Source organism: Bos mutus, chromosome 6 (assembly GCF_027580195.1).
Source record: "Bos mutus isolate GX-2022 chromosome 6, NWIPB_WYAK_1.1, whole genome shotgun sequence".
NCBI lineage: Eukaryota > Metazoa > Chordata > Mammalia > Artiodactyla > Bovidae > Bos > Bos mutus.
Window position 1 is genome coordinate 101,661,731 of NC_091622.1, and position 23,717 is coordinate 101,685,447.

Sequence of the window (23,717 nt, forward strand, 5' to 3'; positions counted from 1 at the left end):
TTAAACACTGTTCTTACACGTGTCTTTCAGAGTTATATTTTAAAAGTTACAAGTAATACACTGTAAGCATAGTGACTATTTTTAAATTAAAAAACATTGAGTGTTTAGCTTTTATGCAGAGGGCTCTGCGTTAGCACCAGGAGACAGAAAAATATGAGAGGTTCTATTATGATGGGTCTTCCTCTTTTCAAGGGGAAAGGGGAAAAGAGAGGGAGAACCACATGATATATCGTCAGGTGGATTGGAGGAAGCCTTGAGGGTGGGTGAAATTGGAGTGACTCCAGATAGTTACTGGTAGTTGGAAATCGGGGCTAGTGTATGTGGTTGAGAGAGAAGCAGAAGAAATTCATGTAATGCAAATGAAAGCATCAAAGTCCACAATATCACTGAGGAGCAGGGAGTAGTCTGATGTGCCTGGAATATAGAGGTGATTTGCAGGAGAATCATACTTTGTGGGTACACTGGTCCTGGAAGAATTGTTATCCTTCAGTGAAAGAGGGTTCTGGGGGTGGGGGGATTAGAACAGGAGGGTGCCCTTGACCAGGTGTGTTTGGGAAATGGACAAGGCTGTCAGGTAGAATGCACACGGTGGGCCAGCTGGCAGGCAGCAAGGTCATTTTGGGGTCGATCTAGATCATGGGGAAGTTTTTAATGCCAAAGCAAGGGTTGAGAGTTGATTCTGCAGCAGCAAAGGGCCGTTGAACACTTGCTATTTTAAAATACGGGTAGTGACATGAGAACCAGAGCCTTAGGTCCTATTTCTTTCTGCAAGAAGGCTAAATTAGAGGGATGCAATGTAGGGGAGGCAGGGAGACCAGTAAGTAGGCTCAGGTCAGGGAAATCAGAGAAGTCCTGAGAGAGGCCGAGAAGGGGATGGAGGGTAGGGTGTCCAACAGCAAGGCTAGAATTCCTAAGGCACATAGTACCTTGGAGAGACAGCTGAATATTTTTTGATTTATTCAGATAATAAACTGGGGTTTCCGTAGATATGCTAAAGCACGTCTATAAGGGCAGAAGTCTTCCCATAGTTTTTTTTTTTTTGGCTGTGCGGGGTCTCCCTTGTTGCATGGTCTTTTCCCCAGCTGTGGTGCGTGGGCTTCTCACTGCAGTAGCTCCTCTTGCTGTGGAGCCCGGGCTCTAGGGCATTTGGGCTCCAGGAGTTGTGGCTCTCAGGCCCTAGAGCACAGGCTCGTAGTTGTGGTTCACGGGCTTCCTTCCGAGGCGCGTGGGATCTTCCTGGGTCAGGGATCGAACCCATGTCGCCTGCACCTGACAGGTGGATTCTTCACTGAGCCACCAGGGAAAGACCCTTCTTACCAGTTCTTATTTTCATTATTCTTACATACCACATGTGGGGTTGGGATGGCCTGGCCTCAGTTCTGACCTAAGGCAAGCCCACTTCTGGTTTATACGCCAAAACTGCACTCTTGTGGGTTTCCAGTTTTTGTAATTTGGTTGACAGATCTTAACGCCTTCTGTGCCAGGGCTGATGATTTAGGATACGTTTTTATGTGGTTTAAATTGGGCCATCAGATTATAGGTTTCTCCGTGGTAGAGCTGACATCTAAAATCGGATTTTCCCATCCTTGACACTTGAAATGAGAAATAAAAATTATCTTTTCAGGTTTACATGCTAAGACACTTCCAGGAGAGTGGGCTGAAAAGAAAGTAAATGCTGTTTTGGGTGCCTGGTAATCTTTTAATTATGAAATAAGCCCTTTGATTTTAATCTTCCAAAATGTACAATACTGATCCAGGAATAAAGTTCACATCCTGCTGACTTCTTCAGATGAAAAGCTTCCACCTCTACCTGGTATTTTGCAGACTGGAAGCAAAAATATCATTAATCTTGTCTCAGTTCCCCCACTGACTATAAAAGACTGTTCTGTTTGGAGTCAGTCCTGAGCCACAAAGGCAGGCGGGCAAAATGAATGCTTAGGTTACCAGAGCCAGGACCGGAGCTGGGGGGTCACAGCCAGTTAGTTGACTGTGGCCTTAATCTAGGAGCAGGATGAGACACTTGGGCTTTCTTTCTTTCTTTTTTTAGGATTTGTTTTTATTTATTTATTTGGCATGCGGGCTCTTTGTTTCGGCATGTGGGATCTGGTTCCCTGACCAGGAATCGAACCAGGCCCCCTGCATTGGGAACTTGGAGTCTTAGCCACTGGACCTCCAGGGAGGTTCCCTTGGGCTTTCTTTAAATCCGCTCTCTGTTGTCACAGCTTTTTGAGCTGTCCTTGCCTCCCTCACAAACGTGCATGCGCGGCAAAGCTTGGATACTGATAAACTTTGTTTGTGTTCTTTTGTGGCGTCTGAAGCAGCTTGTACAATGAAGACAGAAACCTGCTTCGAATTAGAGAGAAGGAAAGACGCAACCAGGAAGCTCACCAAGATAAAGAGGCATTTTCTGAAAAGATCCCCCTTTTTGGAGAGCCATACAAGGTATTTCTTGAATACGGGAAAGTCTGATTTATCAGCATGTTTGACTTTGTGTTGAAAGTGAGTCTGAACAAGGGTCGCAACTGTGGAAATAAGACAGTTATCCTAGAGATTGTTTTTGAAGACAAAATATAAAAGTCCTCTGAACCTCATTAATCAAATTGATCAAAGTTTGTGGTTTTCTTTTATAATGTTCGTCTCCTGTATTTAGTAATATTTGTCCATGGCAGGCTTCTCAACAGGGGAATTGAGTTAAAGTTGCATGTTAAATTCTGTGTTACACGTTATATTGAGATGTTTCTTTTCTAACGGCATTATGTAACGTGGTTTACTAAATGGTGATTTCTCTTCTCCTTTTGTCCCTTAGTATCTAACTCTGTTGTCTTCTCTTTTTTCAGACAGAGAAAGGTGATGAGCTATCCAGTCGGATACAAAACATGCTGGGAAACTATGAAGAGATGAAGGAGTTCCTTAGTAGCAAGTCCCACCCCCAGCGCTTGGATGCTTCTGAAAATAGGCTGGGGAAGCCGAGATACCCTTTATTTCCTGAGAAGGGGAGCAGCATTCCACCCCACTCCTTCCACACCAGTGTCCACCACCAGCCCGTTAACACTCCTGCCTGTGGACCACATCCTGCTGGTAACATCGGCCACCACCCAAAGATGGCGCAGCCAAGAATGGAACCAATGCCAAGTCTCCACGCCAAAAGCTATGGCCCACCGGACAGCCAGCACCTGACCCAAGAGCGCCTCGGTCAGGAGGGGTACGGCTCTAGTCATCACAAAAAGGGTGACCGCAGGGCTGATGGAGACCACTGTGCTTTGACGACAGACTCTGCTCCGGAGAGGGAACTTTCGCCTCTGTTCTCTTTGCCTTCCCCAGTCCCCCCTTTGTCACCTGTACATTCCAACCAGCAGACTGCTCCCAGGACGCAAGGAAGCGGCAAAGTTCCCAGCAGTAGCAGTAGCAATAAAGGCTACTGCCTGGCCAAGTCTCCCAAGGACCTAGCGGTAAAGGTGCACGATAAAGAGACCCCTCAAGACAGCACAGTGGCAGTGGCCAGCCTTGGGGTAGCCCCTCCTCAGCCACCTTCTCAGACCTTCCCCCCACCCTCCCTCCCCTCAAAAAGCCTTGCAATGCAGCAGAAGCCCACGGCTTATGTCCGGCCCATGGACGGTCAAGACCAGGCTCCTAGCGAGTCTCCTGAACTGAAACCCCTGCCGGAGGAGTACCGGCAGCAGACCTTTGAGAAATCAGACTTAAAAGTGCCTGCCAAAGCCAAGCTCACGAAGCTGAAAATGCCTTCTCAGTCAGTCGAGGTGAGTGGAAGTCCACATCTGGGGCGATTTCTGCGGGAAGGAAGATTTGAGGGGGTAGTTTTCAGGGCAGGGGTGTCCGTGGCCTTTGTAGAGGGAGATTCTTTCCTGGCTTTAGGATCTTGTTGGCACGCAGAAAACTCAGGTCTGAGGTGGATTACTGATGACAGATACTGAAATGTGATTTGTAGGAGGTTTTGAAAAATCTTCTTATTGAGCCGTGATTTACATACAGTAAAATATAGAGCTGGTTAGAGGACAGCTTACTCTGTTTTGAAAAATGTGTACACCTCACAAATGTATATGCCTGTACGACCCACAACCCAGTCAAGGCAGAGGACTGTTGTATCATGAAAGTCTCAGACAGGTTTTGAGCTGTCTTTGATATTTTTGACTTTGTGGTGTGGGGGGGTGGCACTGACTTCATTAAAGAAAATATAAAGAAAAAAATTGTTCTGGTTGATAGATCCTCTGTCCCAGTTAGTTTTTCTTCAGATCCAAACCATAAAAAAGGGAAAACAAGAGGTCAAAATGTTGAAGGCAAAGTATTAATTTTTAAAGATTTGTTCCCTGTATATGGTAAGAAACTTTGAAACTAAATTTCTGTTCTATTTTATTTATCACCTATGAAAGAAGAGTCGGGGTGTGGTGACATCTCATTTGAGAGTGAGTCACAAATATAATACAGAACGGTATTCAGCGATGGCTTTTTGACGAAACCAAAACACTCAGTCTTTTTCAACAAAGGAAAAATACCTTTTTCTGCTCTTTTGACAAATGGCAGTGCGGTGCTTGAATGAGGAGAATCAGAGCACCCGTCCTAGCGCTGCAGTTCTAAATTAGCACCACTCAAGTTCACATTCGTAGTGCAAAGTGAAACGTTTGAAGTGCATTTATTTTAGCACTTATCTGTTAAAGTAAAACCTGTGGTTCAGTTGCATGTATAGACATTCTAATTTGCATATCCATTGCCGAGAGATGTGCGTGCGCACGCGTGTGTGTGCGTGTGTGTGTGTGCACGCGCGCGCGTCTACATACCAGTTTTACATAGTGTTGGAAGGTTAAAAAAAAAAAAAAGAGAAAATGACTCCAGGATCCTCAGCTGGAAAGATAACCCTTATCTTGAAGGAGGAAAATCTGTTTCTTTGTGACTTCAGCTTTTGGTTTAGAAGAGGTTGGGGTTCCGGCCACAGTTAAGTCTTGAGCTGGAGTGTCTCTGGATATCTTCAAAATGTGACTGGTTTTCAGGTTGAAGAAAAATTAGAAATGGCTGGGGGTGGGGTGGGTGGCGGGTGGAGAGGATGGTAGAAATGACCAAGATGGTAGAACTTTCCCTTTAACCCTGTAAGTTACACACATTCACTGCTGTGAGGCATTTATTGAACATTTTGTGCTGGGATGAGCGGTGGGGAAGAGCAGAGAATGAAGGTGGAGAAGAATAGAGGTCTTCTCTCCTATGGTCAGTCATGTCTGACTCATGGTGATCCTGTGGACTATAACCCGCCAAGCTCTTCTGTCCATGGGATTATCCAGGCAAGAATACTGGAGTGAGTTACCATTTCCTCCTCCAAGGGATCTTCCCAACCCAGGGATCCTTAACCACTGGGCCATCGGGTAAACCCCTATGGTCAGTCAGCCCTCCTTATAATTCAGAAAAACGTATTGGAGTTTTCTTCGCTTTATTTATCAAATAAGGTCTGTTATATTTTCCTAGTTTTTTTTTTTTTTTTAAAGTTAAGGGGACAGTTTGACTTTTATTTTCCTTCCAAAAGAAAACTAAGCAACTAAATTTGCTTTAAAACAATTTTAAGGCAAGTTAACAAATATTTGCATTGTCTACCAAGTGCCCAGTCATATGGGTAAGCCCAAGGTGGGTCCCTGCCCCAGAGAGAAGGCAGGCTAGCATGAAGGTCAGCCTACACACACGACACAATTCAGGAGCTGTCTGCTACTAGGTGCGTAGAGAAAGTCTCACACTTCAGCCTTAAGATTGTGAGCCCATGTAAATTCAGCCAACAGGTTTTCCTGTAGACTTTTTAGGTGAGAGGGTGGCAGATAACGTTTTGCTTTATTGGTTTAAAGAAAAAAAAAATGATGAGGCCAGTTGAGATGTCTCCAGGGTCTTAAAGCTCCTTGGACTTAATACATATTTCAAACATAGGACCGCATTAGATGGCCCTTGCATATTTTCTTTTTAACTTGTTTTTAATTGGGTAATTGCTTTACAAGGTTGTATTGGTTTCTGCCTTAAAACAACACGAATCTGCCGTAAGTGTACATATTCTTGCATATTTTCTGAGTGGACGTTTGGAACGAACAAAATCCTCCATAGATTTGGTGATAAGAGAACAGGATTTTCTTTGTTTTGTTTTATTTTTGATCTGCTATCAACAATGAGTAGATGTAAACAGTCTTCAGCCTGTGTTTGTAGTCAGCCTTCATTTTAACACAGTAGCTCCGTCCAGCCTTTGAGGGGGGCTGTCAGGCCAGTGGCAGCTGTGGTGCCAACTCTTGGAGCCCCTGGCAGTGTGGGTGGCATGGGAGGATGGAACTGAGGCTTGGGCAGATGGAGGGCTCTGGGCAAAGAACTTGTAATGAAGGGAAGTCAGTCTGGGGAGCAGGAATACTGGTGCTCTCTGGCTAGATTTTAGATTTGTTTTTAGCTCTTTTAAGTAAGATCTTGCATTTCACAGACTTACCATTTATTTTCTGTTCATAGACCGCATAAGATGACAATTCTTTATGGTTTTTAAGACATATAGATTGGATTTAAAAATCTCAAATTTTAGTATTCTGGTGAATCAAAGAAAAGCATAGAGGGTGGGGGACAGGAAAAAAAAAAAACAGCAGGGAGCTGACCCCAGAGCAGGCAAATTCTGAGTGTAGAACAAGAAAATAAGCGACTGCTTGGGCTGTTGGTGGCCTTGGTACAGAAGCACAGAGAATACCAGGGCGGAAGGGGAAGTTGGCTGTTGATAGAGCTACGGGAAGGGCCATGGGCATGGCTGAGTGGTTTTCCTTTATTTGCTGAATTTGTCTTAAGGCCGATCGGAGGACGCTTCCTTTCCTGGCTTTCTGAGCATGAGGGTTTTGAGGTTTGTTTCTTTGTTCCCCCTTCCCTATTGCTTCCATCAAACTGTGTTGTTCAAAATGGACCTAAATGGGAAAGTCATCTTGTCTGCTTGGAGTCCTTTATTCTCAAACCACATACATACATATGAGTTCCTTACTCATTTCTGTCCTTCCATTTCATGGGAAACACTGGGTTTGTATATTTTAGTTGGTTCTCCTAGAAGATGGTATTCCTTTCTGGGATAAGTCATGCTCACAGTTAAAACTTAGTCTTTCCTAAAATCCTACAGGGAAAAAAATTATCACAGGGTCAACATTCTGACTAAACAGAGGCCAGAGCACACAGTCTGTGCTGGGTTTTTCCCTGGGCATGTTGGTTTTAGTTTTGTGTCAACTGGAAGATGTATAGTGGCTTGAAATGACCCATCTGAGGGTACAGCCAGAACTCTGCCATCGCGTGTGGATGCCTTCCAGCTGTAGAGTTGCCACTTCAGAGATGGAGCTGCCCAGATGCAAGGCTGAGATTCCTTTCTAGTGCTTTTCTACCCGAAGTGAACAAATGAGAGTGAGAGGAAAACCAAGGCATCTCTGTGTGAGTGTTCCTAAGCGTGGACCTTGGGCCGGAGGAGTTGTGCTAAGAGGCAGGACTTAGGAAACAGACATTTTACTGAAAGGGAGAATTAGAGTAAGCGGAGGTAGGCATGTTAAATTGTGTACTGGATTCAGAATGTTAGAATTTTATGACTAAACCTACAGCCTTGCAAATAAAGCATAGAAGGGTGAAGGCACTTAATTTTGCTACAATTTAGTTAGTAGCAGAGCCAGAGCTAGAACTCTCAGTTCTACTGTCTTTCTACTTCTGCTTTTTAAATCTGCATGGAGCAAGGAAGGATCTATTTTGGGGGGGGGGGTGGGCAATGCCTTGCAAAATCAAATAAGATATCCCTCAGTCATTCTGACTCTTTTCCACCCCATGGACTATAGCCCACCAGGCTCCTCTGTCCCTGGGATTCTCCAGGCAAGAATACTGGAGTGGGTTGCCATTTCCTTCTCCAGGGGATATTCCCGGCCCAGGGATGGAACCCAGGTCTTCCGCATTGCAGGCAGATTCTTTACCATCTGAGCCACCAAGGAAGCCCCAAGTCAGAATGAGAAGTAAATCAGAAAGAGAAAAACAAATATCGTGTATTAACACATATATATGAAATCTAGAAAAATGGTACAGATGAACCTATTTGCAGGGCAGGAATAGAGATGCAGACAGAGAGAATGGATGTGTGAGGGGAAGAGGGGTGGGGTGAACTGGGAGATTAAGATTGATGTATATTCACACTATCCTGTGAAAAACAGCTAGTGGGAAGCAGTTGTATAGCACAGGGAGCTTAGCTTGGTGCTCTGTGGTGACCTACATGGGTGGGTTGGGGTGGGAGGGAAGGTGAAGAGGGAGTGGATATATATATATATCTGATTCACTTAATAGTACGGCAGAAACAAACACAATATTGTAAAGCAGTTATACTCCCTCAGAAAAAAAATACTCACGGAGACCACTGGAGGCTCTTGAGCAGGAGAATGAGATATCTACTTTCTTTATTTTTGGAAGGGATCACTCTGGCTTCTGGGTGGAGAATGGCTTGGAGGGACAAAGGTGACCGAAGTGGGGAGGCCAGACTGTGGGGTTAGGAGATGCCGGTGGCTTGGAGTAGGATAACGGCAGTGGGTGTGGTGAGTTGCGGACAGATTCCAGGGCTTTGTGATTGAATGGAGATGTGAGTGGGCTTGAGGTGTGAGTGAAAGTGAGACATCAAGGAAGGATCTATTTTGGGGGGGGTGGTGAGTGGGGGCAATGCCTTTCAACAAAATGGGATCTTAGTTCTCTGACCAGGAATTGAACCCTTGTCTCTTGCATTGAAAGCTTGGAGTCTCAACCACTGGATCACCAGGGAAGTCCTGAGGAAGGCCCTATTAGAAGGGTTTGGATGGTGAGATGATACCTGCTCCAGAGATGGAGTTGACCTGGGCCTAAGAGGTTTGGAGGGAAAACCAGGAGCTCTGGGTAGATGGCGCATTATGTTTGAGATACCATTCAGTATCTAGGTAGACAGGACATATTGACCATGGTCAGTAGTAGACCAGCCCAGAGAAAACATTAAGACTGGGTGTTTGTGGAGGGGTAAGAATCACAGGATTGGAAATAAATGAAATGGAGCCAGAATTCGATAAGCACGTGGCACAGGTCAGTCAAATGGGGAAAATAGGAAAGGGGATGACAAACCACTCCAAGAAGTCCGGAAAGGCAGCATCTTAGCATGAGCAGTGGCCTCTGGTTCAGCCCTGGGTCTCGGGACAAGCATGAGCAGAATTTGCCCTCTGCTGGGACAGAGCCTCCAGCAGCCAGGGACCGGCTCTCAGGAGGGGAGTCGGGTCCTCCTGAGGAGAGCCTTTAGTTGCTTGGCTCAGTGGGCTCATTTTAAGGAATTTATCTGTGGGTGTCATGGTCTTGCTCTTAAGACATTCATGACTCTATGGTAGACTTTTCAGAACAACTAATACAGAAGTTCACGTTGGTCACTGGGACTCCATTTTGAACCACTTGACATAGCTTAAATCCTGAAAGTTTCACACAAGATGAATGGAAATCATAACACAAAAGAAATCTCATCTTAGCACTGGAAATCAATTTGGGCTGTGTTTGCGTGTAGTGAGGGTTTGAAGTCTGGGGACCAGGCAGGTGCAGCTGAAGAGGCCCGCAACCAGACCCTCCCTGGGTCGGTTCTGCAAGCTGTGGCAAGCTCAGGGGTCGGAGGAAATGGGGTCCTACTGGGTCTTTGGAAACAAAAAATCAAAGATCATCTTGGAAATGTTGAGAATCTGCTTATAGATGAGGGGAAATGATAGGTTTCTGTTTTTTTCACTCAAGGTTTGATGTGTATGTGTAAATATTTCAAGTATCTTAATTTGTGCAAATAAGTCCCTTTGGAACCCAGCAAGGTTCACTGTCAGTTTATTTATTTATTTTTTTCACTGTCAGTTTAAATTTGCTTCTGCTTCTACCTCCTCATATGGTCCTCCGTCATTCCCCTCCGGAGAAATCTGGCTTTGAAATCTGATGAGTTTCTCATTTCTGCAAAGCAATTGCTCTTTGCTGTGGCCTCTCATGACATCATTTGGGAACATTTTCTGATACCAAATCCTTCAACCTCCTTTCAAGACTCAGGTGTCACCTGCAGCTGTGAATTCATTGTTGGACTACCTTAATGCATGCGATTCTTAAATTACACCTACCATTTTAAGGAAACTGCCGGCCTTGTACTGTGGAGTAATCCATAGTGGAAAACTGTGATAATGATTCACTTTGCGTTCGTGCATACAGTCTTCCCTACTTTCATGTTTAGCTCTCTTACTATCTTAAACCCTGAAAAGAGGAACTTCCCTGTTATGAAATGAACTAACCCCTTAAGAGGTTCACTTCTGCTATGTCGATGGTTTATATCCTGCTCAGAGTATTGTTACGTTCCCCCGCTTCCATGTCCCATCATTAGTTCCGTACTTTAATATATCTTCAACACCTAGTGTATGGCAAGCCTGCTGCTGAGGATGGGGTTACAGTGGTGGGCAAACCCCAGGTGATGTCTGTCCTCTTGGACCTTAGCTATCTAGTTAGAAACTGACACTATTCAAATAACCACTCAGATCAATGTGTAAGAACTATGGCAGGTTCCATTAACCCCATAATATAAGGGACTCTAATCCAATTCTATAATATAAGGGAATTTGCAAACTATTATTATTGGGACTGCCCTGTGGCGTTAGTGGTCAAGAACCCACCTGCCAGTGCAGGAGATATAAGAGATCCCTGGGCTGGGAAGATCCCTTGGAGAAAGAAATGGCAACCCCCTCCTGTTCTTGCCTGGAGAATCCCATGGATGGCAGGAGCCTGGAGGGCTACAGTCCATGGCGTTGCAAAGAGTGGGACACGACTGAACTGACATAACACAACACAAAAACTATTATAATCCCCATAAAGGGGGATTGTGGCTTAGAGTGTAGGTGCTTAGGAAAGAATCCTCAGGGGAAGTATTGAGTGAGATCTGAATGGTGAGTGGAACTGAAAAAAGTGAGGAGTTACCTTAGACCATGTGACCTGGTATAACAAAATGCCGCAGATTGAATGGCTTGTAAACCATAGACATTCATTTCTCACAGTTCTGGAGGCTAAAAGTCCAAGATCAGGCCATCAGCATGGTCATGTTCTCATGAGGGCTTTCTTGTGGGTTCCCAGACCATGCCTTCTTGCTGCGTCCTTACGTGGTGGGAGGGACTAGGACTTTCTCTGAAACTTCTTTTCAAAGGCAACAATTCCATTTCTGAGGACTCTACCCTTACAACTTAAGCATCTCCCTGAGGCTCCCACCTCTTACTGTCATCACCTTTGGGAGACAGGATCTCAGCCTGACTTTTGGGGGCACATCAGCATCCAGGCTATCGAGTAGGTGTGTTAGGAGTTAAACCGTATCAGTATTCCAAGCAGAGGGCAAGTGTGTGCCAGTGGTTTATGCTGCGTGATGTACAGAGACTGTTAGAAGTTTTCTTGGGTTATAAACCCTGGACTGTAGATCAAAGGGAATTTGTGCATTCATTTTATGCATTCATTCTGAAATTCAGTGGCAGGTTTGAATCACCTGGGGGAAGCTGGTTAAAAATACAAATGTCTAAAAATAAAAATTCCTGGGCCCCATCGTAGAAAATTCAGCAAGTGTACAGGTGGACTCAAGTGTTTGTAGCTGATTCTCATGAGGTTTCTTCTAGAGCCTGGAAATGAAACTGTTTCAGAAGGACTGATAACAAGCCGCAAGAAGTTCAAGAAAGGCCCCCTGGTTTTGGGGTCTCCCATGTGGACCCTGAGAGCAAAAGATCTGCTGAATTGATGAGTCTGCTTGTGCTGAGCAGGACATGAGAGGAACCACAGGGAAGAAATAAGGGACTAGGGTCCCCAAGCCTACATACACGCTTCCTCTACAGCTCATGTGTATGTGTGTTTTTTTCTTGTTTTCCTTGCATGCTAAGTGACTTCAGTCATGTCCAACTCTTTGTGACGCTATGGACTGTAAGCCCACCAGTCTCCTCTTTCCGTGGGATTCTCCCAGCAAGAAATACTGGAGTGGTTTGCCATGCCCTCTTCCAGAGGATCTTCCCTGCCCAGGAATTGAACCCTTGTCTCTTCTGTCTCCTGTTTTTTTTTTTTTTTTTTGGCAGGTAACACCACCTGGGAAGCCCTTTTTTCCTTGAATCTCCAACATTTTCAAGTTCATGGGGGAAAGTAAGATTCTGATACAAACTTATTTAGCCCCATTCAGTTTCCTAAAAATATTTGTATTACAGTAGCTCTTTTATTGCAGATTTAAATTAGATTCCATGAGCTGGAACTCAGTTAACTTGGGCAGACCTATGTGACTTACATGTTTGTGAGGAAAATGATGGCAGAGCGAGAAAGGTTGTCTGTGTGCACAGTTCTTCGAGGACGTTGAGAGTCTGAGGCAGAGTACGTTCTATTTATGAGAAATAATGAATAGTGACTAACCTGTATCTGCTTGGCTAAATTTTAGATCCCCAAATATCTAAATATAGACGTTTAAAAATAGTGGCAAATGACTGACAGGTTTGAGTTGAAGCTGCAAACAGCCCAAGGGCTAGACTGGACCTGCAGACTATTTTGTTTTGCCTATATAATGTGTTTTTTCTTTTTTTCCTCCCCTTTGAGCTAGTGTTTACAAAATGGAGAAATCTGGTGAAAAATCATATTTTCTGTTTTGCCAGCTAGAACTGAGTAGATGCTGCCACCTTTAATTTCCTGATTCTGGCTTTTTTTTTTTTAGTTTGAAGAACCTCTTTAAACTCTGAAGGAAACATTTTAAATAACAGAAGCAAAATATTTTTGAAAAAAGAACTCTAAAATTGCTAGAAGTGAGTTGGTACAAAGAATAGAATTGCTTACAGAGCAAGAAGAAAGCCTACGATTGAACCTGGAACATCTTTTTGGGTGGTATTAACTGGAGTTGTTTTCTTCGTAGGTTTTACTTTCCTTCTCATGATGCCAGAAGTACATTTGGTACCAGGATAAGAAATTCCTGTTCCTCTTTGTTGTTTTCACACTTGAAATGTTTGTGGAGGGTTATTGGATCCCCCCTGGGTCCCTCATGCTGTGCCTCTGCCAAGGTGGAGACGTTCACTGCTTTATAATCTTTCCAGGCTGTGTGTTCTCCCAGGCTCTCACATAGCCACCCGAGTCATTGCAGCTCTTCTCTAGATTAATTGTGTTTTATTTTCAGCCAGTTGATAATCTTCAGGGACAGAAAACCAGATATTCCAAGGGGAGTCCTGTTGATGACCCAGTTAGCGAGCGATCTTGACTGAGGCTGTTTTGGAGGGAGTGGCCCATATGCATGAGATACTTAAGCAGCATGCCTTTAAAGAGAAGATCTTACTTCATGTTATCATAACAAGTTTAGTTTTTGGCCTTGGGTTTCTCCTCTCTAGTTGCCAAGATCTATTTGAAAATCATTTTCCAAGGTTAACTTTGCGGCACATTCACATTTTCCAAGAACTTTCTAAGCAGTTCTACATGAATGTTGTTCCTTTTTAATTGTTGAAATCCCGAGGTCGACCATTCTCCTCTCCTCCCCGCACACCCCCCACTGCCTTCCCCCATGCCGCACACAGATGCTCAGGGTCCACAGACATCATTAGGTTTTTCTTGAGCCTCATTTTATTCCCTGTTTAAGCTTGGCCTACTTTTTCTCTGCTTTTTTCTAACCCCCTAACCCTGTGGTAATTTGTCAAGCCCATTCTAATCTCCTTAATCCCTTCGGCTGAAAGCTTTTGAGGTTTAATGTTTTAATCTAGAGGCCTCAGTATTTAAGTAATTAGAGGTCCTACTTCTAGCTCTGTCCTTTAGATAAATCACCCTAGGGTTTTTTTTTTGTTCCAACTTATAAAAAAAAGAACTCCGAAAGTTCATATTGGGCGAGACTAAAGCCTTGCATTGCATGAATTAAGAAAGAGCATGCTGTGCCCTTCCAAGTCCCTTCGTGGATTCTCCTTTCCCTTACAGCTCAGTTTTTAAAGCACTCCACCCCAAAGCAAATGTTTGCTATTGCATTTTAGAGAGAGAAAACATTTAGTAGAATCTTATGCTATAATTAAAGTTTCTTATGTTACTTCCAACATTTTTTTTCCTTCACATGCCTGAGAACATGTTAACTTGTTTAAAAAAAAAATTATTTCTCCTATTGCCAGATAGTCTGGACATTCTTGCAAAATGTTAAAAACCTTTTCTGTCAGGAACAATTTAGACCTAGAAGGATTCACTTCTTACATTCTAGGTTTCTGTCATTTTAGTCAACCATGTTGAAACACCCTCTAGATACAAAGGGGAGCTGCTAAGAAAGACTTTTTAGTTTTTTTTATTTATAAAAAATAAGTAAAAGACAGTCCATTGATTCCATGCCATAAAACATATAAAGTATCACCAGTATGAAAGGAGAATATGGAATTACTAATTACCGTCGTGTAATGTTCACTGTGGTCTTGCACACTTATGATAGGGACTGCTCCAAACGCTTTCTATGTGTGAGCACCATCACTGTCCCTTTTTAGTGAGAGATTTATAGAGACGCGGAGAGATTCATTTGTTCCATGTTCACCCGGGCAGTGAGTGCTGGATCTAGAATTCAGATCCTAGTAGTTCAGCTCGAGTCGACGCCCTTAACTGTGACACCTATGTTATACTGACTTTGAAAAGAGGAAGCTGCACAGTTATTTTTGTGAGTTGACTTCTGGAGCACTTTGGGTATTGGCGAAAGTATATTCCAAGCTCAAGGATTAAGGAGAGAGAAGACATAAAGACAGGAAAGGGTGTGAAATCTAATAGAAGTAGCTGGACCTTTGGTTCAAGGAGATTGGTTGGAGGCAAAGGAACTCGACCTTGCTGTGTTGTCCATTTATTCTTCTGGACAGTGGGGCCGTGGATGGATGGCCATCCTTATGAAGTGCTTAAACCAGTACTAGATACATAGTAAGAGCTCAGTAAGTGGTGGTAGGTGTGATTAGAGTTGAAATTTGAGCTGGACTTTCAGGAACAAGGTGAGAAGTTAGTGTTGAGGAGGCATGAAGACTCAGAATATGTTCCTGGGTATTGGAGTGTAACTTGAGTGTGTAGGTTGGATCAGATCAGAGGGACCAGGAGTGCCCAGGTATGGTTTTCGGAGGTGAATAAAGCCCTAAATATTTGATGTTCTAATGTTAAACAGATGAAGAGCCTGGGGAAAGAGAGCATTTGCTTGGGGTTTTTCGAGCTTTTAAAAGCTGGTTTGCCAAGGCGAGCATCCTGCTCACCCCTGAGCAGCCACCTTTCTCAGAGTTTGGCAACACCTGGTGTAAATATTTCACTTTACAAAGCTTGTGTGTGTGTGTGTGTGTGTGTGTGTGTGTGTGTGTGTGTGTGTATAGTCACGCCAGTTGTGTCTGACTCTTTGTGACCCCATGGCCTGTAGCCCACCAGGCTCCTCTCTCCATTCTCCAGGCAAGAACACCAGAGTGGGTTACCATACCCTCTTCCAAGGGTTCTTCCCAACTCTGGAATTGAACCTCCGTCTCCTGTGTTAGCAGGGAGATTCCTTACTGCTGAGCTACCAGGGAAGCCCTTACAAAGCTTATGCACTCGGAAATACTTGACTGCCTCCCCCACCCCATCCCCCTTTTAATTCCCCAAGCCCTTGTGTATTTGTTTCCTCTCGATTGTCACAGCAACCTTGTGAGCCGGGCAGGGCACTTGGCAGGAACCACCATCTAACATGCCATGGAACCAAGTCGCTAAGAAGTTTAATGATCTAAGCTCGTAAGTGGCAGAGCCGGGGGCCATAAAACCAGGACCCTTGCCCTCTGGTTCTCATACTCTTTCTGCCACACAACATGTCTTCTCTGGAGTCATGATCCTTTGTGTAACACTTTGAACAATGCATTAGGAGTGCTCTGTTTTTTTGCCTGGCCTTGCATTCGTGTCGGCATCTGACAAATGCACGTGTTGGGTGGCACAGATGATTCAAACGACAAGGTGATTCCAGCTCACATGGTGGCAGCCATGTGGCTTGCTCTGAGGCCTTTAAGTTTGCTTCTACTGTTTAGAGGAGGCAGTCACCAGGTATAAATCTCAGTCCCACCTACGATGACTCAAAAAAAAAAATTCCACATCCACACCCACCAGTTCGCTCTTTCCTTTTGATCTCTGAGAAGGAGGTGTTCTTCCTCTTGCCCGGCCACCTGCACACCCTTTCTGATTGCCTTACATCTTTCTCCCGTCACCTGGCTCTTTCCTAACAATCTGTAGTTCCATCCAGACCTTTCCTAGCTGAAAAGGCAAAACAAACCCTTCCTCACTGCGGTGTCTTACTCCGACTGCTTCTTTCTTGTTCCCTTCACAGCTCAAGCGCTGGAGACAGAAGTAGGTAAACACTCTGCATGCTTGCTCTCTAACCATCCACTTTCTGAACCCAGTGCAGGCTGTGCGCCTCCACCCTCTACCCTCCGTGCCCGGGTCCCCGGTGATGGCCTCCTAGATGCCCAGGTCCAGGAGTGCGCTTGAGCATAGCCTGTGTGACCTCTTTGTGACGTCCTACACTACTGGCCACCAGCCCCGCATGCACTGCCCATTTGTGTTCTCTACTCTTTCTTCTACCTCTTCAGTTGTTGTTCAGTCGGTAAGTGGTGTCCGATTCTTTGCAGCCCCGTGGACTGCAGCGCGCCAGGCACCCCATCCTCCACTGTCTCTTGGAATTTGCTCAGATTCATGCCTGTTGAGTTAGTGATGCTCTCTAACCATCTCATCCTCTGCCACCCCTCTTCGGGCATGCTCCAGTCTCCTCCAGAAGCTGCCTGTCCCACCCCTTCTTCAGGATCTGCCCTCAACCATCTTTTCTCTTTCTTCAGCCTTTCTCTGGTTAGTCTCATCTCCATTCAGGGCTTCAACTCTTGAACCACTGATGACCACCAGGTTATTTTTCCAGCCTGAAATTCCCCGAAGTTTTCTGAGCTCTGCCTCCTTTTCTGTCCACTGCTCACTAGGCGGTTCTTATAAATGTTGCAGCAGCATCTCACAGAGAACCTGAGCGTGGCAGGTTTCACATCTGCCTCCCCTGGACCGCTTCACATACATACACACTGAGCTTTCTCCTCCTTCCTGGGTTGTCTGTCTCAGTTCCTTTCTGTATCTTCTGCTTTATCCCCCTGGCAACCCAATTGTACGGGGATTACTTTCTAAATGTCTGTTGAAAGTTTTTCCTTTTCTGCATTCCTCACCACCCCTTTAGAGTTTAGCTTTTCTTTTTTAAAAATTTATTTATTATTTATTTGGCTGCACTGGGTCTTCGTTGTGGCACTTGGGGTCTTTTATCTGCATTGCTACACGTGGGTTCTTTCTTTCTTTAGTTCATTACCGCATGTTAACTCTTAGTTGCAGCATGTGGGATCTAGTTCCCTGACCAGGGATTGAATGCAGGCCCCTTGCATTGGGAGCACAGAGTCTTAGCCATGGAACCACCAGGGACATCCTATGGTTGAGCTTCTTGTCACTTATTTGAGCTCTCACAGCTTCCTTCTAACCTGTCTTCCTGAGTTTTTCTTCAAACCATCTGCCACACTGTTCTGCATGATAATTATTATATGAAAGCCGGATCAAGTTGTCCTAGTTTAAGATCCCTTGGAACCTCTCCATTGCCTCCAGAAAAAGAACCTCCAGTTCCCTTCTTACCTGTCTTTCCAGGTGTGGGCAGGGGCCCTCCCAACCCAGGGAGACTGTTACCCAGGCTCTTGAGCAAGGATTTCCCCTTCTGCTCCTAGAGCCCACACCTCCAGCCTTAGCACTTCTCCTTGGCCTCGTTTTGAGGGTGGGGTTCACTGGTCTCATACGCTTGTTTGTCCTTTGTGTTCGGCACAGGTGAGGACTGGAGCCAAACAGGGCAATTTCCTGCCTATGCTCAGCTTGAGAGTTCTTATCCAGTTTACTTTGATCTGGCGTCTGAAAGATCACCTCTAATAAGTGTTTGTTGGAGGAGAAGGGGAAAACAGTTCGCTATGGCACCGAATTTCCTGTTTTAGGACACTTAGACAGGCAGCAGGCACTAAGTTCAATATTTTTTTTAGCGAAATTGTTCGAGTTACCATTTCCAGCCTGTTTATTTCCCAGGTCATTCTAGGCATTGTTGGGTGTGGATTTGAAAATAAGCAGCGTAATCCGATTAGTAGGTGTTCTTAGTAGAGTGCCAGCCTTAAATTGCTGTGCTTTTCAGTATTGAATTTAGAGATTAATCAGGTGGTTTATGTACTAGAAAAATTGAAAAGTAATGATTTTTATGTATCTGCTGTGTATATAAGTGCTTTGCACTAGTTTAATTAAGACTCTAGATTTCCTTTAGTGAAAGTGTTAGTTGTGTCTGACTCTGAGACCCTATGGACTGTAACCCTCCAGGCTCCCACTGCCCATGTGGATTCTCCAGGCAAGAGTCGGTTGCCATTCCCTTCTCCAGGGGATCTTCCCAACTCAGGGATCGAACCCAGGTCTCCTGCATTGTGGGAGGATTCTTTAACTGTCTGAACCACCAGGGAAGCCCTTCCTTTTGTGTGCGTGTGTGTGTGTGTGTATTTAAAATATCAAAGTGGTACTTACAATAAAATTGCTGTTAATCTCCAAGGATTTGCAGATTTAAATATTTTGCCCTGAATGAATCACATTTTTGGGAATAAGCCAGCCATTTTGGGTAGAGGCAGTAACTCCTCTATACCACTTGGGTATCATTAATGGGTATCCTAGTAACTTAAGAATTATTGACCCTGAAAATGCCCGACTGGCAGTCTGGGTTTAATTTTCTAGTAAGATTAATTATCTTGCAGTAAAGGGTAAAACAGACACCAGAGTCCTTTATGTCCCTTATGTTCTCTCAGGATTCCAGTGAACTAGTTGCTAAGATGAGGGAAAACACTGCTGTGTTGTTCTGAACCTAATTGAGTCCTTTATTGTATTATGACTCACCTATAGTTCACAGATTTATTTCGTGCAAGTCATATAAAATAACTGCACGGTGGTTTGTTTTTTGCTTCCTTGGTTCATGTTTCTTGCGATCTGTCAGGCTGCTGCTGCGAGCCCAAGGCTCGGGCAGGAGACCATCCCAGGTTAGCAGTGAGCCTCATGCTTCATGCTTCTCACCATCTCTTGGAGGTGAGATGTCCATTCTGTGTATGGGGCTGTGTGTGCTAAGTTGCTTCAGTCGTGTCCATCTCTTTGTGACCCTATGGGCTATAGCCCACCAGGCTCCTCTGTCCTTGGGATTCTCCAGGCAAGAATACTGGTATGGGTTGCCATGCACTCTTCCAGAGGATCTTCCCGACCTAGGGATGGAACCCAAGTCTCTTAGGTCTCATGCCTCGTCAGGCAGATTCTTTATCACGAGCATCACCTCGAAGCCCCATATGGGGCTATCTTCAGGATAAAAGAGATCCTTCTCTTCAAAATGGGCATGTTTCCCAGTTACCAATTCCCTCTGTGGGGAGAGAAGGAAGCTTGGAACTCAGTGAGGGCGCTCACCCAGAGGGGCACATCTTGTCTGGTGTGTTAATTTCGTTACAGCATCTGAAAATTGGTAGGTATCACACTGAAATCTAGATTTTGATTTTTTTTTCCCTTAAAGTACTGGAAGCATTGGCAACGTAAGACTGGCATTTCTGCAGAACAGCAGTTGGCCAGCCTTTTAGGGAGCATGCTCCGGCTTGCCCCAGTGCTCCTGTGCCCCACCTGCCATCTGCCCCATCCCTGGGAGTGTGGGTGTCCTCTCCCTGTGAAGTACAGCATCTCTCTGTCGTGTGATTGTGCCTCCCTCTGGGCAGAGGGAGATGAGAGATGAGAACCCAGACGTGCAAAAGACACATCTTTTCAGAAAGATTTAATACTTACTATTTATTTGGCTGCACTGGGTCTTAGTTGTGGTATGTGGGATCTAGTTCCCTGATCAACGATTGAACCCAGGCCCCTTCTTGGGAGTCCAGAGGCTTAGCCACTAGACTACCAGGGAAGTCCCTTGGTGAAACTAAAAGGGGCTTCCCAGGTGGCTCAGTGGGTAAAGAATCCACCTGCGACGCATGAGATGCTGGTTCAATCCCTGGGTTGGGAAGATCCCCTGGAGGAGGACATGGCAACCTACTCCAGTATTCTTGGCTGAGAAATCCCATGCACCGAGGAGCCTGGCGGGCTGTAGTCCATGGGGTCATAAGGAATTGGACACAACTCAAGCCCCTGAGCGCATGTGTGAGCACACATGCACACGCACGCAGACACACACACAGTGAAATGAAAAGGGGTTGATTTGCAAACTTTTAAATGAAAGACCATAGAGTAGGTCCTACATGTCTTCTTTATCTTTTTGCCCTTGTGTCCGAATGTGAAGATGTTTTCCTATAAACCGCTAAATGTGTAATTTAAACACTTGTTCGTATTTTAGTTGAAGAAAAACTCCCACAAGTTAGCCTACTTGAGAATTCCCACCCACCCTTCACCACCCCCCGCTTTTTTTTTCAAAGTTTTCGCTATTACCATAAACAATGGAATGTAGATTCTTACCCTCCTTGTCACCAACTAGAAATGCACTTTTCTTAGTTTTTTTTCTGTGTGTGATGAGGGGGTGGAGAATCATCATGCTCTTTTCTGCTCTAAAATATTATGTTTCTTTTTTAAAAAAGAGTCTGAATTCTCACAATTGAACTGTGATGCTATTTCCTGTATCAAGTCCATTAGCATACCCTTTAGTACCTTTTATTCTAAATTACTTTTCTTGTTTTTACAGTGAATGATCGGAAGTTGGTTTTCAACACCCATTCAGCAAACAAGAACTGCTTTCCTTCCTTTGATCTTAGCAACGTGTGTGTGTTTTTGTTTTCGTCTTGTGAACAGCCTTTATTGGTTGCATCAGAGGGGAGGATAATAAGCTCTGACTTGTGACGTGGGGGAAGGGGGGCTCCAGAGATTCCATCACCACCACCCCCAGCACCGCCCCCCCGCCCCCCGTCCCCCAGAGCTGGTCTTATCAGTTTTGATCCTGGAATTACATAGACAGCTCACATTTAAGTTTCTATAGTGTACAGGGTCTGTGCATGCTCAATCACTCGGTCATGTCTGACTCTGCGACCCCATGGACTATAGCCTGCCTCCTCTGTCCATGGAATTCTCCAGGCAAGAATTCTGGTTGCCATTTCCTCCTCCAAGGGATCTTCCTGACCCAGGGATTGAACCTGCATTAGCAGGCGGATTCTTTACTACTGCGCCACTTGGGAAGCCCACCTCTACAGCCCAGGGTCTGTAGAGTAGAATATTCTATACTTGTACAAGTATCCTTAATTAGTATAAGTGAGTGAAAGTTGCTCAGTTATGTCTGACTCTTTGTGACCCCATGGACTAGAGAGTCCTTGGAATTCTCCAGGCCAGAATACTGGAGTGGGTAACCATTCCCTTCCCCAGGGGATCTTCCCAACCTAGGGATTGAACCCAGGTCTCTCTCATTGCAGGTGGATTCTTTACCAGCTGAGCCACCAGGGAAGCCCTAATTAGTATAGCTAGCATACTATGGTATATATGCTAGTATAGTAGTATATGGTATATATGCTAGTATAGTATGCTAGTATAGCTAGCATACTAAGGCAATGGCACCCCACTCCAGTACTCTTGCCTGGAAAATCCCATGGACAGAGGAGCCTGGTAGGCTGCAGCCCATGGGATCGTGAAGAGTCAGACATGACTGAGCGACTTCACTTTCACTTTTCACTTTCATGCATTGGAGAAGGAAATGGCAACCCACTCCAGTGTTCTTGCCTGGAGAATCCCAAGGACAGAGGAGCCTGGTGGGCTGCTGTCTTTGGGGTCGCACAGAGTCGGACACGACTGAAGCGACTTAGCAGCAGCAGCAGCATACTGTTGAAGAACTGGGCTGTGACTGTTTTGTGGAGAATTTCCAAACCGTTCTTTCTTCTTGGATGTCATCTTTTTTACTCTGAGCAATATCCTTGCTGAGCATTTTGATGTCTTAATAATTTTATAACTAGGGATGAATAATAAATATATAATAGGACATGTAATCCATGGAATGCTAAGCACTCTGGATATTGTTGGAGGGTAGGAAGATACACCTCAAGATTTTTTTGGGGGGGTGGGGTGAACTGAGGCACTAATCCAATAGAACTTTCAGGCATTATAGGTAGTGGTTAAGAGGGTGGGTTTTGGATTAAGGCAGATTTGGGTTTGAATCTTATTTTTACCTTGAATTAGCAGTTAGACTACAGACAAATTACTCAACTACTAAAAATTACTGCTCAAGCCTCAGTTTCTAGTCTATAAAACAGAAAGAGTAATAGAATATTTCTTAGTTTTTAGGCTTAAACAAGAAAATGTTTGTGAAACTCTTAGATGTGTGATTGGCATATAGTACTTATTTAATAAATAGCTTGTGTATCACACCATTATCATGGTTATTTTAACACTATGTATTGTCTCAGCTTATAATCTGAAATTGAGGTAGTTGAAAAGTTTTGAATATTAAGGCCTTAAGAAAATATTTAAGGAATATTTGATGTGAATACTGAAGTGAAGGATAGTTAAGTGAAGTGAATTGAAGTGAAGATAGTGAAGGACAGGGAACCCTGGCATGCTGCTGTCTGTGGGGTTGCAAAGAGTCGGACACAATTTAGTGACTGAACGAACAACAACAAAGGAAATATTAAATGGGATGTAATGTTTCTAACTCAATACTTTGGCCACCTCATGCGAAGAGTTGACTCATTGGAAAAGACTCTGATGCTGGGAGGGATTGGGGGCAGGAGGAGAAGGGGACGACAGTGGCTGGATGGCATCACCGACTCAGTGGACATGAGTTTGAGTGAACTCCGGGAGTTGGTGATGGACAGGGAGGCCTGGTGTGCTGCAGTTCATGAGGTCGCAAAGAGTCGGACACGACTGAGTGACTGAACTGAACTGAATTGAATGTTTCTAATGTATAACACTGTAGAGTGAGACTGACTGGACTCATTTTCCTTTACTTACAAGTGGGGCAATTCTACCTGAACCACAGGGCTGTTATGAAGATGAAATAGAATATATTAGCCTAGCATATAGTAACTGGGATATCCCACCTTCCCTTGAGAGTAAAAGCAAATTCACACTGTGGGAGAAGTGTCCACTACCCATCTTCAGGTTGTCTCTATTGACATTGCAATTATATTTAGTGGTCCCAGGGTCTTAAGAGATATCCTAATGTTTGGGGTTGATTTGATGGTATTCTTCTCAGTTGTTTTGGTGATGTAATGAAATTCTATACCATGGGTTTAATTTTACTCATGTTTTAAAGTGTGCTTTTTAAAATAAGAGGCTTGAATAAATACTTTGTGGTGCTAATTAAGTATTGAGTCCGGCTGCATTTTCAGGATTCCAGGGTTTTATTGGTTGTTGTGAGAACTTGTCAGGGCTTTCAGTTGTGTTGATATTTGGGCATCATGGAACATATGGAAAAAAGATTACGGAGCCATACATCATATGGTGTTAATTGCTGTTCTGGATTCAGGTAGGAAAGGCATGAGTAGGCCATTGTTTTCATGTCATTTGTGAGGGACAGGCAACACTTGGGTGCACGAATAAAGTAGGATGATTTTCCAAGGTAGGGAATCAGTGCTGCTGCTGCTGCTGAGTCGCTTCAGTCGTGTCCGACTCTGTGCGACCCATAGATGGCAGCCCACCAGGCTCCCCCGTCCCTGGGAGTCTCCAGGCAAGAACACGAGTGGGTTGCCATTTCCTTCTCCAATGCA

At 44.5% G+C, this 23,717-nt stretch overlaps 1 protein-coding gene across 9 annotated transcripts in view; it reads left to right on the forward strand.

Annotated features, from left to right (window-relative positions):
- Nucleotides 1-23,717, forward strand: part of AFF1 (ALF transcription elongation factor 1) — a 196,998-nt gene that overhangs the window by 93,566 nt on the left and 79,715 nt on the right. For 5 of the 9 annotated variants that reach the window (XM_070372662.1, XM_070372658.1, XM_070372657.1 and 2 more), the window contains 2 exons: nt 2,319-2,442; nt 2,838-3,758. The exons of 1 other annotated variant lie outside the window; for it this stretch is intronic. In XM_070372662.1, the coding sequence (XP_070228763.1) occupies nt 2,319-2,442; nt 2,838-3,758 (1,045 nt within the window). The remainder of the gene's footprint in view (nt 1-2,318; nt 2,443-2,837; nt 3,759-23,717) is intronic. 3 more of the 9 variants (XM_070372661.1, XM_070372660.1, XM_070372664.1) reach the window with 1 other exon arrangement.